At 34.5% G+C, this 18,944-nt stretch overlaps 1 protein-coding gene and 1 non-coding gene across 2 annotated transcripts; one reads left to right on the top strand and one right to left on the bottom strand.

The window, feature by feature from the left end:
* The first annotated feature begins 5,803 nt into the window (after positions 1-5,803).
* Positions 5,804-6,541, top strand: LOC149266013 (pentatricopeptide repeat-containing protein At3g12770-like). Its single transcript, XM_089406786.1, has one exon. It carries the CDS (start codon positions 5,804-5,806, stop codon positions 6,539-6,541), a length of 738 nt encoding a protein of 245 aa, XP_089262912.1.
* A 91-nt stretch (positions 6,542-6,632) lies between these two features.
* TRNAT-AGU (transfer RNA threonine (anticodon AGU)) lies at positions 6,633-6,706 on the bottom strand. Its single transcript has one exon. It is a non-coding gene; the product is annotated as a tRNA-Thr (tRNA).
* Positions 6,707-18,944: the final 12,238 nt, after the last annotated feature.

The following is an 18,944-nucleotide window of genomic DNA, read 5'->3' on the forward strand; positions in this document are numbered from 1 at the left end:
TTGCACAATTTTTCCCATAAAGCCTTAGAGCCACGAAGGAGCATCTAAGGGAGTAATCAATTTTCCTCATCTTCTATGTAGAAAGAGCCTTGGAATTGTTTAGATTTTGTCCATAAAAGCATCTTGTAGCCAACTCTTGAAAGTGAAAATAAATTCAAGGTCTAATTTTTTTCTTGCAAGGTAAGCATGATAGTAGGAGAATGACCTTGTTTTGTGTTGGGCATGCAAATTTTATTCCTCTAATCGATAACGGAGAACTATTCCTCTCACTTTTCTCTAAAACCCTAAGTTGCTCTAAAAAATGATTATTGACAATAGAATTCTCTTGTGAACACTTTGAAAAACTATAGTAGGGACCATGGGGGGTGGTTTTAATAGAAAAAATCCCACGAAGTCATCTGAGCTCCCACGATGAAATTGCTCATGAGTTTGCAATAGGCCTCCAACCTCAAGGGGAAGGTAGTGCCACCACCATTTTGATGGGGCTTGTTATCCATTTAAATGCAGAAATCATTAGTAGGGTGACCACATTACCCCTAGCAATAATATGGAGCAAGGAGGAGAGGACAGAGACCTTCACATCCAAAAGGAACTTCTTCCTCCCTGAAGAGAAACTGATTGAATACAAAAATGGGGTTAGAAGAAAGAACTTACCCTACCCATGGGATGAAGTAGCCTATCACATCTTCAAATACATATTCTGTGAGGGGAGCCTTAGTGTTATTTATGTCTACCAGTTCAGACTAATTTATGAGTTAAGATTCCAGGTGGAATCCCCTATCCTAAGCAGAATAAGTGTTCCCCATTTCCTTCTTTAGTGCATAATGGAAATGAGCCAAACGATGAGAGAAGGGAAACATTGGTACATTTCTCATCATGGGCTCATAAGAATCATTGCCATGGATGCTCTAGAGCACATCAAAAAGCTTATGTCATGGAAAATTTTTGTGGATATGGATAAGGTATATTTTCTGTAAAGACAAGGAAAAGACTTATTGGAACTTGAAGAGGCAGTTAAAAATGGCTCTGCATAAGAAGAAGAGGGTGGTAAGGAAAAAGAAGACGCTGAAATATAAGAAAAAGTATAGGAGAAAGTGGAAAAGTAAGAGGAAAAACTAGAGAAAGAAATACAAACCCTTGGGGAACCTTCCATACCTCATAAGAGAAGGAGACAAGAACATCAATCAAGCCTTTTAGAAGGGAACACTGAGCAGGAAGTGGCTACCACCTTGGCAACCTTAAGAACAAAAGTCAAGGCCAAGGGGAGGTAGCCAAAGTAAAGTCCTCTATACGTCAAAAAGAGGAGTAGTAGACTCAAGCAAGGGAACCCTCAACCTCCCTCAACAATCAAAATCACCTTTGAGGGGTCAGTTGGTCACTAGGAGGGATAATTGGAGAAGGATAAGAAATAAATTGAAGAAGTCACCTCCCTCAAAGCCAAAGGAAAACAACCCCAAGCATCACAAAGGAAGACAAACACCAAGGGAGCCAAGATGAGACAACTGCAAGAGGAATCTGCCATGCTACAGGAAGGTAGAAAAGAGCTACAGGAAAGCACTTAAATGCTACAAGAAAATAGAGCATTGCTACAGGAAAGTGTTGAACAACTACAGGAAGAAGGCAGGGGGAAATAAGAGCTGCAAGAGCCCGATCCACAACTAGATTTGGGATCTTATTACAAATTTTATGAGAAAGAGAAGATAATACCCCACAAATTTTCAATTCCAATCCTCCTTGAGTTGGACAAAGAAAGAGGTAGAACCCATCATTGGATGTAAATTGCCAAGTCTAAAGGAGTTGAGGATGTAGGCTTGATGGAAGAAAAGATGAAGAAAATGGGTGAAGAGATGCCTAACTTAAGATTCAAAGAGGATAACATGAGAGAATGACTACAAATAGAAAACAATAGATTGAAAGAACAACTACAGGAAAAATAAGGGCAACTTGCTACTATGGCAAGCTTGGCTATGGAGGCCATCCAATGTAGGCACTCCTCAAAAGTCTCTACCATAATCCTCAAAGAGCAGTGGCTTCAGTTCCAAATCAAGACTCTAGCAAAATATGGATCACTTCCTTTCCAATACTACAAACAATTCATTGAATTTTGTCATAGATCTAGTGTGGAGGATAGAGCTAAGATGACAAAATTCTATATGCACAATATCATATTGACTAACATGAACTTCTGGGATCCAAATTCCAGGATGGGAAATATACAATTGATCGCATTGACCTCTTGGCTGATTCATGAGGAAGCAAGGACTGAAGAGACAAAAAGGGTCATGACTAGGGAAACTAAAGAACACCTATGGATAAGACCAGAATTGAGAGCCCCTCACCTTGTCATCAACAACCATAAAATCATTTCTGAAGACCCCAAATTGGCACCACTCTACATAGAAAAAAAGGAGCAAGCCGTCCTCCACTTTGAGGACACTTTCAAGTTGCTATAAACTGAGAGTCTGTAGGCTTGCTAGAGGAGATGGCACTCCTTACCCCATAGCTTAAAAATTAGAGGGTGTCACTCTCCAGAGAGATTGAGAAATGCCTTGGAGAAGACACCCTTGTATAAGAGAATTGTTCAAAGACTGAAGGTCAATTGGATTGGGCTCAAGTTAAACCCCCCTTTGTTGTTAGGACTACAAGAAAGAAAATGGTAGAAAGAAGAGAAACAAGAATGGGTAGAGATAGAGAAAAATGCAGGATTCCACCCTCAGGAGGGCACTCCGTCAGAGATACCTTAGGATGTCAAGGTTGCCTCCAGGGCTATGAATGTAATGGAATTAAGTGGATGAATTTCTCAGAGGGTAAGCGACACCTTTAGTAGGGAGGTGATGATGGGCCTCACTAATGGGTATATAATAGGGCCCATCTAGCCATCCTTCAACATATATTTACCTCTCCTTGCATTCGATAACACTTTTTTTATTATAATGTGTTTAAATTAGGAAGATAAAGGATGTTTGTCATACCTCATGGCTTCACATGATTAATGTGCAGGAAAAGGGTGCATTTATTATGCACAAATACGTTGGAGGTAGCTAGAGGAGATGTAGGATGGTTTTCCCCTACATTTACTCACCTACAACTCGACTTTCTCATTGTATTTAGTCACCTACAATCCTATTGAAAACTGATGCAAACAAGGATTGTGAGGATCACAGGGAGCTAGATCCACCTTTCTAGGGATTTTGGAGGGAAGCATCCCTCCTTCCAAGGAGGCCACCCCATCAACCACTTTTGTATAAATAAGGAAGCCCAATGGCTCAAAAGGATTCGAACTTTTAGAGAAGAATAATCACTGCTAGGTCTAAGAGCTTATACTTGTCATTTTCAATTTTCATATCATGTACTTGAGCATTGTTTTATATCAATGAAAAGCATCCTATCATCTTAAATATGAGTTTGTTTAGAGGGTTGATTCCCCTTGGGTTAGGGCCCAACTTTAAGGCTCTAGTCTCTCTTATTTGTAGATTTTATTATGCATCTTTCTTTTTTGTACTTATGTTAGCAGCATTTCCTTTCTTGCAAGTTTTGTTTATATAAAAAGTTGTCTTTGCAAATTCATCAATCACCTCTCTTGGAAAGTGTGATTGAAAGACTTGTACTTGAAAGCATAAAAATATAGGTTTCATTTTTCATGAAGTAGGAAGATCTGGAATAAAATTCAACTCATCCTTTCCTTTCTAGTTTAATTTTCTGCAACTGACACAATTAGCATGCTTTAGATGTTTTGCAAGGTTGAGTGATCTTTGTTGTGTGCGGGTCATATTGTTGGATTGCAGGGCATGGAACTATCATTTTCACTTTTCATCCTACTATCAGCACCCTCATTCCTCCCTCAACAACTTCTTCAAAAACAGTGTTCGCTGAGAGTTCATTTCAACTTTGCTCAAGGCCACCATGTGCATTTCTCCTTGTGCAAGATGGGCCCCTGAGGGGTACTAAGATTGAAAAGGACTTCATACAACCTTCTTCAACCTTCCACTACCCTTCCTCACCTTCATATCACCTCTTAAGCCCTCAAAATGCTATTGGATTCGATCTTGTAGCAAAACGAGGCAATCCTGTAGCACTGTGTAGAAGCTCTCCAAACTTTACCATAATTGTCCTTAAAGCTTGATCTTTTCCTCATAACCCTTCATGATGCCCCCTAGGCCTTGAAACCAAGTTTGACGAAGACTAGAGACCACTTAGGACTTGTTTCTTCACCACTGCAATTCATTTTTGGAATTAGGGTTAGTAAACAAGTTCATGAAATGAATGGTACAATAATGGTTTGTATGATTACTTTTGAAGCACTTAATGAACTTTGCTACTAGGATATGATCTCTTTTGAATGCAGTGATTGAGAGTTAATTTCATGCTCTTTAATTTATGTGGGCTAGATTAGGTTTGCCTTCTTTGTTTTATGTTTCTTAAGCTAGGGTTTCCATTCCAAGCATTGTCATTTTTTTGCAAATAGAATAGAATTTCCTTTGATGCAACATTTGTATTCCTGCAAGTAGATTAGCATTTATATTCTTGCAAGTAGATTAGCGTTTACTTTTATGCAACATTTCCATTTCTGCAAGTATAATAACATTTGCATTCGTGCAAGTAGATTAGCATTTATATTCTTGCAAGTAGATTAACATTTACTTTTATGCAACATTTCCATTTCTGCAAGTAGATTAGAACTCGCTTTCTACAACATTCTTTCATTCTTGCAAAGTCTAGATTTAATCTATAGAATGGTCTCTATACACCTTGGTTTGGTTCACTGCCTCAGAGCAGTTTGAGTAGATCTTAGCTTACTGTGCATACAACATTGTCACCTCTTATGTTTGTATAGACCCCGGGTTGATAAATTAAAGTTGGTATCCCTGGGAGTTGCAACATTCTTACTGCAATACCAAAGCTCACCAGTGCCTTCATCGTTCTTTATCTTCATTTCAGTTTTCCATGATCTTTGGTCTTTTTTATTTTTGATCTTCTCCACTTTCCATCTTGCACATGCAAACATAAACATAAGTTGAAGTCCATATAAAAGAGTAGCCATCCACAGAAATATATGGGTAATCAACCAATGTGTTTGTCAATTCTTTAGGAAACTCTTTCTCGTACATGGTTCATCAACCATTCCCCATCACAACTTTGAATACATGTTCCTGTTATTCCTCTTGTATCACCATCATCATCTTCCTCATTCTCTTGGGTTTTTGGCTTACCCATCAATGCTCCTGCATCAAAAACTAGATTTAATTCATGGAGCTAATTAGGAACTCTTATTACTCATCCTATATCACCATCAACATCCTCCTCATTCTCATTCTCTTGGGTTTTTGGCTTACCCATCAATGATATTCCCTCGAAAACTAGATTTAATTCATAAAGTTAATTAAGAATAAAAATGATCTCAAAATATTCTTAAGGTGATCTTAAGTAAACCATAAGAGTCTTAGAAAAGATCATGAAGTCGTTGCATAAAACATAATAAGATAGGCCTCAATCTAAGCTAGGATGCATGAAAATATTTTGTCAATGATATTTGCTAATCTTCCTTAATTTCCTAGCATATCTTGTCTAATGCCAATCCAGCTTTGGTGAGTGTGTGTTTGGTCATTTTAATCTTTATAAACATGTTCAAAGGAAATCTGTGTGAAAGAAACAAATAATAGTTTAATGCTTTGGAAAAGGGGCTGAAAAGAATAGTTTTGATCTAGGTAGAGGCCCTTCATGCAATAAAGAATCTCCAAAAGTTTGTTTTTTTATGGATTCATCTATCCATTCCCATGATACTGATGGCCTAAACCTTCTCCATATGGCTCTGTACACTGAAATTCTATTCATTCACATCCTCATTGTCATGATGATTTCTCAATTCAAAATAACTCCAACGATTGAACGTTTCTGCTTTTCCACAGATGCTCATGCTTATGGCACCACCGTAATAGAATGCCAAATCTGTTCCATGCAGAACAATGCTCATTACAGACGAAACACATTGGAGAAGTCTGAGCTGCACAATATTTATGCTTCTCTCCTGCAACAGGCGTCTACCAAACCTGAAAGCAATGATGCAGGTTCAGCCCACATTCTCATAACTGGATATGAGCCTGACATCTCCCTACTTAGTAAACTTGTGAGCATATATGCCCAGAGGGGAAATATGAAGGAGGCACAATTACTTTTTGACACAGTAGAAAAACCAAATGTTTTCGTATGGAATGTGATGATAAGAGAACATGCTAAGAAGGGATGCTGTGTGGAGGTTTTCCAACTCTATTGCCAGATGAGACAACGGCCCAATATCCAGCGAGATAAATTCACTTTTCCTCTGGTTCTCAAGGCATGTGCCAACCTATCGATGCTGCAAGAGGGTACGGAGATTCATGGTCATATAATCAGGGCTGGGTTTGAAACAGATGTCTTTGTGGGAAATTCCCTGCTGAGTATGTACACTAAATGTGGGAACACAGAAGTTGCACGCCAACTGTTTGACAGAACGTCGTGTCCCTGTGGAACATTACGCAGGACGAAATTCAGAACCAAATTTTGATGTTATATCAAAACATAAATGTCTAAAACTCCATTATAAACGTGCGTTCCTTCAGTTAAAGTACCGTCCCTCTGTCAAGGACTGGGTTATATGCTTTCAATGAGAGTTGAACTCATGACCTCCCGCTTACTAAACGGGTGCTCTAACCAACTGAGCTATGAAAGCAATTTATTGACTGGTTGGTTCTATTCTCTAACTGACTGGGTGCTCTGAAAAACTGAGCTATGAAAGCAATTAATACGTGGAGACTATATTAATAGTCTTCAGCGATTTTAATGAATTTTAATGAGATAACCCATTCAATGTGACCATTTCAGTAAAATCGAAGCCGAAACTAGCAATAAGGCTGAACAGTGTCAAGAGCGAAGTTGTGTACAGGTTTTGAATCCGAAAAAAATGAAAACATGGATAACAGGATTTGAAACAGAGCGGCCAAACTGTATGATTCTTGGTGCTACCTGATAACTACCGTGGCATATTATCATTGCTTCATGTTTTTGTCAGACTACCGCAATTTATTGATGGTTAAGTATTAATATCAAATTCGGGTAAAAATAACGAAGAGGATAGGGATGTTTTGGTCGCAGTTTAATTGGTGAAAGAAGTAATATGAAATGAGTGAAAATTAAGAAGAGGATAGGGATGTTTTGGTTGCAGTTTAATTGGTGATCGAAGTAGTATGAAATGAGTGAAAATTAAGAAATTTATGATTTAGATGTCTGATTATAATTTAATTTATAGAAAAAAAAAAACAAACTCTAAACTTCAAATGTTTACTAATAATTAAAAAAAAGAAAAAACAAGATATTTACAAATAGATTAGGTCTTAAGAACTCTGAAGAGCCCTTATTACACAGACCTCTACTGGTTAAAGAAGATAACTGTTTTGTGAATAAAAATTATGACCTGATTTTTAGAAAGGAAAACATGCTCTAGACCTCATATATTTACTAAAAAAGAAAATTCGAGATGTTTACTAATAATTAAAAGAAAAGAAAAAGGACAAGATATTCACAAATAGAGTAAGTCTTAAGAACTCTGAGGAGCCCTTATTACACAGACCTCTACTGGTTTAAGAAGATAACTGTCATAATAAAAATTAAGACCTAATTTATAGAGAGGAAAACATGCTCTAAACCTCATATATTTACTAAAAGAGAAAAAAAAACAAGATATCCACCAGCGGAGCAAGTCTTAACAGCTCTGAGAGGCCGAATGCTCCCTCATTACGTAGCGGTTTAAGACAACTGTTGTGAGTGAAGAATATGACCGCTCATTGGCAGCAAACCCTATATTCGATTTTCGAATTAACATGTTAAATCGCTAGCGGGTTCGGTTCCGAATTGCTTACGATTTAAGTTTTAGTAATGGGCTATTCATTGTGAACCCAAAAAAAAGCTGTGGTATAAGAATTATGTTTTTTTCCCGGAAAGTTATGGAAATTTTGATTATATCTTGAAAAAAATTGGTAATTTTTTTTGTAAATTTAAATAAAAGTGGTTAAATTTTATAATTTGAAGTGTTTTAGAAAATTTTGATGGTGTTGAATTTATTTCTACTATAAAAAAAACATGATTCAGATACTGCTTCTATAATATTTTTTGAAATTTTTATTCAAATTTCACTCACTTTTTAACAGTCCTGACAATTCCTCCACCTCCAAAAACGACTTAAAAAAACTCCTCACTCATCCCAAAAAAGCTCCAACTTCTCACGTGGAACCAAAAGGTTCGATATCTTGTTCTCTCGGAAGTCGAAGCTTTTCCTATGACCCACTATTCAATATTCAAAGTTTTTTGATATTCAATATTTAATTTTAATTTTGGTAAAAATTGATGAATATTAAATGACCTGAAAATTTAAATATCAACATTCAAATCATAAACCACACAAAAATATAAAGAAATCTAGTACATGTAACATATCCATTTGACTTTCTTATTGAAGATTTAATTTAATTATTTTTAACATGTTTAAATATATGAGATATCATAATTGATATAAACATATGATATTGTAGACATTATAATTTTTATTTAATAATAAAATATCAGCAATTAATTGAAACATGAATACGTATGATTTTTTAAATAGTGAATAGTCAGGGAGACGATGAGGCGTTAAGTTTGCCACACAACTGCTAGTTTTTTTTAATAATTATTTTGTTACCTAAATAAAATTGGTTGAATTACTCTCCACTTTTTTTTGGTTGACTTTCACAAAGAATCATGGAATGCAATAGGTGGAAGTACCACCTTCCACCATTGTGAGAGAATAGGATGAGTACCTTAAGGAGGATTGAGTGGGGCAAATCACCTTTTTATAAATTTGTTTTCATGGAAGAATATGTCTTAGTGAATTGTGATTATAAAATTGAAGGGTGAGTATATGGATGGGAAGAGGGACCTACACATGTGGATGAGATGGGATGAGATGGGAAGAGGTAAGTAAGTCTATATATGTGCATGAGTGGGTGTGATAAAATATGATTATGGGTGTAGGGATTTAGATGGAAAATTTTGGGGGCTAATGTTTGTCCAAATCGCTAACATTATATAGATACTGTATATAAAATCATTATAAATTTGAATAATTTTACAAATATATCAATAAACATTTTATAGTTTGCATATTAGGGATTAGTGAGATTCGCCAATGTTTTTAAATTTCAAGAAAAATTTCCATATCCATGAGGGAAAGAATTCCCAGTCATAAGTATATTTGTGAGAAGTCATTAAACTCCCATTTTTGTTGAGTCACCCAAATTTGCCCTTGTCCTATCATGTTCTAGCTAGGGTGTAAACAATTGTTGAGAGGACTAGTGCATCTAAGCCTATGGTTGGATGGAAAATGGTTCAACCTTAGTTAGTTGGTTGGGACGTTCAAATGCATGCTCTTATAATGTTTGGAAAACATCCAACAACTCGATCTATTTTGTTTATGACTTATTTTCACATTGATTGTAAGAGATATTTATGCATTTGCTTGGAAGAGTAGATATACACTTGACTATAAAAATTATATATGCATATGATTCTAAGAATTATAATTGCAATGTCATCTAGGTTGTTGCTTAAAGAAATGATTTTAAGTTTATGGAATCAATTTCAAATAAAGTTGTATCGTGTCCTCAATTAATTCCATTTGGCCAAATATTCAAAGGGGATGAGCTAACTAGGAAATTATCAAAATTAGTAACCCTGACTTAATTAACGTGTTTGCACATTAGCCTATGTTATCAAATTGATGGAAATGCCATCAAGGTTGCCTTGTTTTATTGTCCTTGCTTGTTGCTCATAAAACCTTGGAAAAAAATATGTAATGACTATGTGATTGATCCTTTATAGCATCTAATTAAGTATTGAAATGATGACAATTGAACTTTTAACATAAAGAGGTACATTATGCTTGGATGGTGAAAGAAAATCACTTGTCATGATAAGCTTATATCGAATTTAGTATTGAAAGGATGACCATTGAACTTTTAACATAAAGAGGTACATTATGCTTGGATGGTGAAAGTAAATCACTTGTCATGATAAGCTTATATCTAATTTAGTATTGAAAGGATGACAATTGAACTTTTAACATAAAGAGGTACATTATGCTTGGATGGCTAAAGTAAATCACTTGTCATGGTAAGCTTGTGTAATTTTTATGCATACCCTCAAGATCTTCAATCGTGTGTAACATACTGAGTAACTACATGACTAAATATATAGGATGTCGGTTATGTGGAATTTGGAACCGTTGTGGCATGGAACATGTTGATATCTTAGACTACTTTAAGTTTTAGAGATAACATAATAGTGTAATATTCTCTTTTTGTTTTGTTTTTTAAGAGGTGGCAGTCCTCTAATTTATAAGAAATAAAATAAAATGCCTAAGATAAACTCAAGGTTACTTTGCAAAAAAATGTTTGATATATTAGGCTTGGAAATGAAATAGGTATTGAAAATGATATTTATAATAGATTAAAATAAAATAAAGATTTGAGAGATGACACATTCATAACATGTTGTTTCCAATATAGAAAAACAAACTACAACATATCATTTAACTAGATGAAAGGAGATTAGCCACATTTACATAGAACTTTAAATGATCATTTCATTTGACTCAAAAATATTTAAGGATACACATACTTAAAATCTTATGCTTTAAACCCAAATTTAGAGATAAAACTAACTATGAGGTCTTGGGAGTTGTATAGGGAACCTTAAAAAATATTAAATATAACATCTTTAAAAAATCATAATATTCGAGAAAATAAGAAAGCATTCATCCTAGTAGACAAAGATGGGGCTCACGTGGACCATATACAGAGATGGAGAAGCCCTAGAAGAAAAAATGACAATACAATTAGGAGTTGATCTTAAGTATTCAAATGTCTTTGTAATGCGAGGTTGGATGATTACTAAATAAGAAAGGAGATTTTAGAGAAATTATTCACTTACTATGTTGGAAAAAGTTGTTTCTTTGTTCACGAAATCTTCCCTTTGATGTTGAACTTTGAGAAATCATAAGTGTTGTAATCACTTTTTGAATCTCGGGCATCATTATTTATCTTTTGTAGTGCATTGTTCATCCATTCTTCAATGTGTTATTATAACAACACTATCGTCACTTCATGCTTCACACAAGAGGTTGGTAACTCATATTCAATATTTTTAACTCAAAGCCAATCTTATGGATAATATTTTATTGGTATTTTGTTTTGCTAACAAACTCAACCAACCACCATTTAATTTCCCCTTTAGAAAAGTCAATGATACTATTAAAATCATTTTCCTAAGAGATTTTAAGTATATCTAATCATTCTTGCATATGGTTCCTATGGCATCCATTTATTAGAGGTGGGTCATCCAATTCCTTTACTATGTCAGTTATTTAAAATAATAATTCACTTTTTTTAATTTTGATGGCATCATATTTAGAAATTAGTTGACCAATCACATAAATTCTTTCCAAACATCATGTTTGTAGTTGTTCATTATAAAAATTTTGAGGTCTAAAATGGGCAGCAAAACAAAAATGTACAACCAAAATTAATTTTATAAGAATCAAATTCAAGATGATGATGTTAACCATGGGGGATGATTCACCATTTTTGGAATAAAAAAGTAAAAAAATAAAAACAAAACTATTTTTTCAACTCATGTTTTCAACTTATCTCCCTAGGATTTTACTCAAATTTCAAGTGGGAGCACTCATTAGATGCGGAATTTAATTCTTCGTCTAAGGAGTACCCATGTTACATACTTTCAATGGACCATGATACATGAAAAAAAAAAAAAAAACATGATTTCAATCACATTTTTCATGTAGCAGGGTCCATATGCAACATGGGTACTCCTCGGATAATGAATTAAATTATGCATCCAACGAGTGCTCTCTCTTGAAATTTGAGTAAAACAGTAGGGAAATAAGTTGAAAAAAGTATTTTTTTCTTTCTTCCCTCTAAAATTTGATGATGTAATCTAATCCTATTTTATTATTTCCACTATTATTTTATAATATTCTTTAGGAGCCCCATTTTAGACCTTAAAATTTATATACTATGAGTCTATTCTTTGATGGAACATTTGGTTCCTTACTTTTAAGCTCATTCATGATTAAAACATTAAAAACAAAAGTTGCTACAACATCTTTATAGAAGTGTTTATCATTCTCCGAATCCTTTTCTAGATATTTCATAAAGGTGAAATTCTAGTAGAAAGAGTAATAGAACTTGTAGTAAGTTCCCAAGCTTTGAAAATCATGGTGAATTATTTGTTGATATTATCTACAACATATTTCCTTATTCCAATTAATAAACTTGAAGCCACTTTTACCCTTGAACTTGATTCAACCAGTTCTTCAATAAACTTATTAGGTTTGAGAGTGGATGATGGTTCTACAAACATTGGCTTTGCAATAAAGAAACTTCCAATTCAATTCCTTCTTTTCGTCTGCTCCTTCACTTAATTGTAAATACTTATTAAAAGTTGAACCATAACCAATTGACATCATATGGTCTGAGAAAACACATTTAGGGGTGAAACCATGATAGGATTGGGCCTCTTTCATTTTGAAAGAATCAAAATATGAATTAACCTTACTTAGTTGAGATACAGTTCTTATCCTTATGCCTTGAAATTGAAAAGGCATTAAAATAAATTGTGTTTTCTTTTTCTTGTTGAAGAAATGAGCCTAGGGTTTGTAATCTCTATAAATCTCTATTACAAAAAATTTACTGTAAATAAAATATGGAAGGAGAAAAGGCTTTCCTTCAAACCCAAATAATATGATATAAGAGTATTCCTCCTAGTATTCAAATATTCCTTTGCCAAGTAGAAAGTTATGGGATGTTTGAAAGAACCTATCCACTGTAGAATCAATAATCATTTTTTAGAATGTTGTAACAAAATAATTACGAACTTGATAGAAGTAGAATAAGGCTTTATGACTCCATAAATATGGATACCAAAATTGAACAGGGTCCTAGTTGAAGTCAATATTTAACAATTGAGCTAAATATTTAAATGAATTATAATATAATAAAGCATAAACTAGATAAGAGGTCACGAGGAACCTCTTTATTTATGAGATTCTCCCAATTGCTAGCAAAAATCATTTGAAATTATACAAGCCCTATCAACATGGCTCTTTGATGTACATAGTTACAGCTGAGAAAATAAAGAATATATCTTTGTTTGTTGGTCATTGAGTTTTGACTCATGATTTGTGCAAAACAACCATGCAAATTCCCTAAATGGATTTGTGACTGAATATGCCTATATCATGGAAAGATTCATTGACATATTGGAAAACTAGATAAGAAATTCTTAAGAGGATTGGTTTATCCACCTTGAGCACCCATAAAATGATTCACTTCAAACAACTTAAGAGTTTTATTTGAAGTAGAAAGTCATAGTATTTTTTTTTAAATACTTGAATTTAATGGAACAAGGGTTCTACCACATTCCTAAAGTTGTATGAGCCTTCACTTTGTATCAAATTTATCTACACGCCAAAAATCTAACTCTTTGAAGTGGAAAATTTAAGGCATGTAGAGAAATTTTTCTATTTATGGAGGTCCAAACATTGTTAGTGTCTATGATGTCTTGTGAAACTTTTGAATACCATTTCTATGGAATAGACCAATGAAAGTTATAGTTCTCTTGTCTCAGAATATTGATAATATCCTCATAGAATGGTTGCTTTATTTTATTTTCCATCTTCTTCCTTTTTAAACAATATTCAATAGATTTGACAATGACTATACAATGATAATAATTTAATGAGGACTTAACAATATTAAATTTCATTGAATTAGTCTTCAACTTTTCATAAAAGTGTATGTGCTCAAAAAGGCCATTTATTAATCACATCTGCCACCTTCCTATGAAGTATGAATGCAAATATGATGGCTTCTTTACTGATAATATCTTTCAAATATGTGAAAACCATGTTGGCAATGAGACTTTATTTCACTTTGAAAAGAGTGCTTTACATAGCATCAAGATACTCAATTTGAAAAGTTAGGGAGTGGAATTTGAGGAATGTGGAGGGCACAATGGAATTTTGCAGAGATGTGGGGAAATTTTCTTGTCAATAGTATTTTTCATCTCACAAAGCTTGTTAAAAGCGCTTAGTGTTGGAGTTATGCAAAATTGCAGAGTTTGGGATATGTGGAAGTTGGTTGATGTAAATCTCGACATTCTCATGAAAATGAATAGGTGTTGTCCACTGTGCAATAAGGGAATATGTAGTTAGTTCATGGAAATCTCTACATTCTCATAGAAATTAATAAATGTTGGAGCAATGTGAAATATGGGAAATATAAAGGTTGCAGAGTGTAGAAAATGGGAAATAGTATTCTCTGTATTTACAGTTGGAATTTTCTAAGTATATTTTTGTGGAAATGTATCATGTGGAGTGGGTTTGTGTGGAGAAATTTGGATGGTTTTCTTCCACATTTTCTAAGGTTTGAAGAAACTAAGGGGTGATACATAGAATTAACACTTAATGAAGAAAAAGGAAAATTGAATCACAAGGATGTACATACATTGATCAATATTTGAATCCTATTATATAAAGTGACCCCTTGTGGGTTGTTGAGAATCCAAAAGGCCTTGTCTTTTTGGGAAATGGATTTAAAAAGAAAAGTGAAAATAATGAGTGAAGAAATTAGGGTAAGTGTATAGAAGAGAAAATGACGAGGGAAGAAAGAAATAAAATAAAATCTATATATATGAGAAATGATAGAGCATTTAAATGAAGAAGTGTTTGATATGTTTCCCATTTATATGCAAATTTTCAATTGTTCCATTGATATATTTGAGAAGATAAGAATTAAAACCACACACCTTTTCAATTTGGTATGGTCGAATTCAGAGAGCTTCAAACTTAGAATGAAGGGATGGATTTTGTTTTGTTTGTCCCACAAAAAAACTAACTAGCCCTTGTAAATGTCTTTCATCATGGAGCAAATCAAGTTGCATGATGTATTTTATGCATGTCTCTCATAGATTGTGTTGTTTATTCTTCCAGTTGAATCAACTGACCATAGCATTCCTACAGGTGTGTTACTTCATCTTCATCTTTAATTTGTGTAGCAATGGATAATGCATTGAGTTCTAAATGTACAAGAAACCTAGCTTCTTTTTCATACACATGAGTATAAGGTATGTGACCCATACTTCCTTTGGAAGTGATCCTATTTTACAAAAGAGCCATTTTAAATTTTTTATTCCAGTGCCTCTGATTTGTTGGGATCATTTTTTGAAGGATTTGTATTAGATATTTTCTTGTTGACTTAGCTAGGCCATTACTTTATGGATAATAATTATATGATTGTCCCTTTAAAATACCATATGTTCCAAAAAACTTGGTGAATTTTGATCTTATACAAATATAACCATTATTTGTTATATTGTTTTTGTGGAACACCATTTTGGACAAGATGTTTTCCTCCAAGAAATGAATGAGTTGTTGGAACTTATCAACTTTCAATGTTGCAACTTTAGGCCATTTTTGTAAAATAATCAAGGGTGGTCATAATATATTATATAACCTTACTATATTTTGGATTTATGGGATCAATTTATGTTGGCATTATGATACAGGTGTTGTCCTTGATGGCAACTCACATAGATGAAATTCACAGTGCAACAGTTTAACAGTAAAGGATTACAGATCAGACTCCAGAGATTGAAGAAAGAGAGTGGTTTAAGAAGTATACGTCGGTTCACTTTGTCCAAGCAGAGCATACACGCAGGTTAACAGAACAAAAGGAGCGTATACGAATACATGCACTTTCACAGAAGGAAAAGTGCGTATGGGATGGAAAATCAAGGTTTTGGTCCAAGGTATTGGTCCTAAGTGGTTTTTGTAGGAGGGATTGAGAAAAGCCTAAAACTATATAAGGAGGAGAATATCATTAGGCCAGAGTGTGCAAGTGAATGGGTTTCCAAGGAATACTTCTATCTGAAGTATATGTTATGTTGTAGGGGCTATGATTATGAGATGATCTGAAATATTTTTTGCACCTTGGATACAATGTTAGATCAGGGTCATAAAAACTGAAATGACTTATCATTACATGATCTAATGTTGATTGGGCTAGATCGATTTCTTACGCATGCTTTATTCTGTAAATGTTATGATCTGGGTATGACTGAAGTTTGGAATAGCTATGAAGTTTTAAGTTAGTATTTGTAGATCTATACACTAGTTTGCTTTGGTAAAAGCATGTATACACGCTGGTTCGACACATCTAAGTAGCATATACATTATGAAATATGATGTGTGAAGTTGTAGTTGGTTCTGGTTGTTAATGCAGAGTTCTGGGTTCTACTCTGTGTTTTGGTGACAATGTTCTAAATGTTCAAATTGATTGATTTTTATTTGCTTCAGTGATGATGGGTTTTCAATGATTGGTTGTATTGCAGTAGTGATTGGTTTTGAGCTTCAATGTTGTTGATGGGTCCAGTATGAAAATTGGATGAAACGTGGCCTTCAAATTGTGGTGTTGTGTTCCAGGAGTATCCAGTTTGAAAATTTATGAAACGTGTCCCTGGAGGAAGAGAGAAGGTCTTAGCCTTCTGTAGGCTGGCGCCTAAGTATTGGTAAACATTTCAGCCAGTACAAGAGTCAGGGGGTTGGATCTCCCTTCCAGTAGCAGCTGGAAAACGAGTGAAGGTTGGAGCCTTCTATAGGTCGATGCCTATGTACTAGTAAACGAATCAGCTAGTACAAGAGCTATGGGGTTGTAGATACCTTCCAGTAGAAGTTAGAGAATGAGAGAAGGTTGTAGCCTTTTGTAGGTGGGTGCCTGCATACTGGAATGAGTCTGCACTAGTACAAGATTGTAAACAGGTTTTCTTATATTAAAAGAAGACAACAACAAGTGGTTTTTGTCCCGCATTGGGTTTCCACCCTAAATCTTGTTGTTCATGTGTGTTGCTTATGTGTGATGGTTTATTCTATTTTTATTACACATGGTTACTGTTTATCTTGTTAATGAAGTATTGTTGCACTGATTAAAGATCAACATTTGATGAATTAACTGAATCACAAGTTTGTCGGATAATATACGCTAGTTACTTTAAATACAGTTGCATGTACACGCGAGTTACCTTCATTGAAGTAGCGTATATAAATTTGAGTATGAAAAGAAAAAGTTATTGATTTGATAATACTGATTCACCCCCCCTCTTAGTATTATTTCCAACAATTGGTATCAGAGCCGGTCCTTCAGAAGAAGCTTGATCGCTTGAAGGAAGATCTTTCAAAATGAACAATCACGAAGGCATGGGTTCTATCAGACCACCAATCTTCAATGGGAACAACTTGGTATATTGGAAAACACAAGCTAGAGCTTATCTTTAGTCACTTGGAGCTGATATTTGGGCAATTATGGAAAAGGGATATCAATATCCAGCAGTAGTCCCCACGGATCCAGCAGAAAGGAAAGCATATGAAATCAATGCCAAAGTTGTCAACGCCTTAATGGGAAGTCTATCAGAATCAGAATTTGTCAAAGTCATGCAGCTCAACACAACCAAGGAAATATGGGACAGAATCATTCAGAGCTATGAAGGAGACTCCCAGGTAAAACGTGCTAAACTACAAACTCTCAGAATCCAGTATGAAACTCTCAAGATGCATAGTGATGAAAGTATTTCTAGTTATTTCTTGTGAGTAGATGGGATTGTAAATCATATGAGAAATCTGGGTGAAGAGATAAAGGAAGCTACTTTGTTTGAGAAAATTTTGAGATCTTTGTCTTCTAAATTTGAGTTAAAAGTGTCTGCCATAGAAGAAAAACAAGATCTTCAAACTATTACTGTGACTCAACTCCATGGAATCCTAACTGCCTTTGAAATGAGAAAATGAGGTCCATCAGATATGAGAGAAGCCGCTTTTAAATCTTTAGCGAAGGGAAAAGAAAAGGAAGAGCACAATGAATCAGGACACATTTCAAAAGAAGAAGATGAGGTAAATTTTGTCAAGAAGCTTCAACGGGGTTCCAAAAGATTCAGAGGTAAGCTACCATTCAAATGCTTTTCTTGTGGTAGAGTTGGTCATTACGCTGCTAAATGCCCTCATGTCAAAGGAAAGATGTCTGCAGAAGGTAATAGAAGTTATTATACTCATGATGATAGTGATGGCTTGTCCAATAGTGATGAAGATGATCAAGAAATTAAACTACTCATGGCCTATGAAAATGATGCCTTAGAAAAGAGAGATTTCCTTAAAGAAATCAGTCAACTCAAAATCAGTTTGACAGAAAAGGATACAATCATAGACATAGTGACACATCAACTCATTGAAAAGGACAAACATAATGAAGTGTTAGAATGTGAAGTACTAAGTCTAAGAAAATAACTTGAGAAGACAAAGACTTTGAATCTTAGATTTGCTAAAGCATCGGAAATGTTAGATGAAATCATCGAAGTTCAACGTTCACCTATTATAAAGACTGGTCCTGGTTTTCATGAAGGTGAATCTAGCTCACAAGATGAGGAAAGGAACTTCAATGCAAAACCTGAAATGTTCAACAAGAAGATAAGAGGTCAACCCCATCAACAACCATGGAAAGAAAGACTTCAAAGAAAAACATTTCCACCTAACTATGGAAGGGATAATTGTTTCTTTTCACTAAAAAATAATGTTGAATGTTTTATATGTCATAAGTTTGGACATGTTGCAACCAGATGCAAAAGTAGAATGGTTCAAGACCGTCACACAGAAAGATCATCGGTTTCCAGGTACTTTAGGGGATATTGTTTTACTTGCAATATGTTTGGTCATAAAGCTATTGATTGCGATAGAAGGAATACGAAACATGTAATATGCTATGCATGTAACAAGTTTGGACACAGAGCAAAGGAATGTAGGAGAAAATTTCGGCCAC

This window comes from Pinus tabuliformis, chromosome 6, assembly GCF_031772625.1.
Source record: "Pinus tabuliformis cultivar Carrire ecotype Pingquan chromosome 6, CPIR1, whole genome shotgun sequence".
Taxonomy (NCBI): Eukaryota; Viridiplantae; Streptophyta; class Pinopsida; order Pinales; family Pinaceae; genus Pinus; species Pinus tabuliformis.

What these genes read in the sequence shown, in the direction of transcription:
- LOC149266013 (XM_089406786.1), top strand. Translation starts at nt 5,804, where the DNA reads ATGGCTCTGTACACTGAAATTCTATTCATTCACATCCTCATTGTCATG.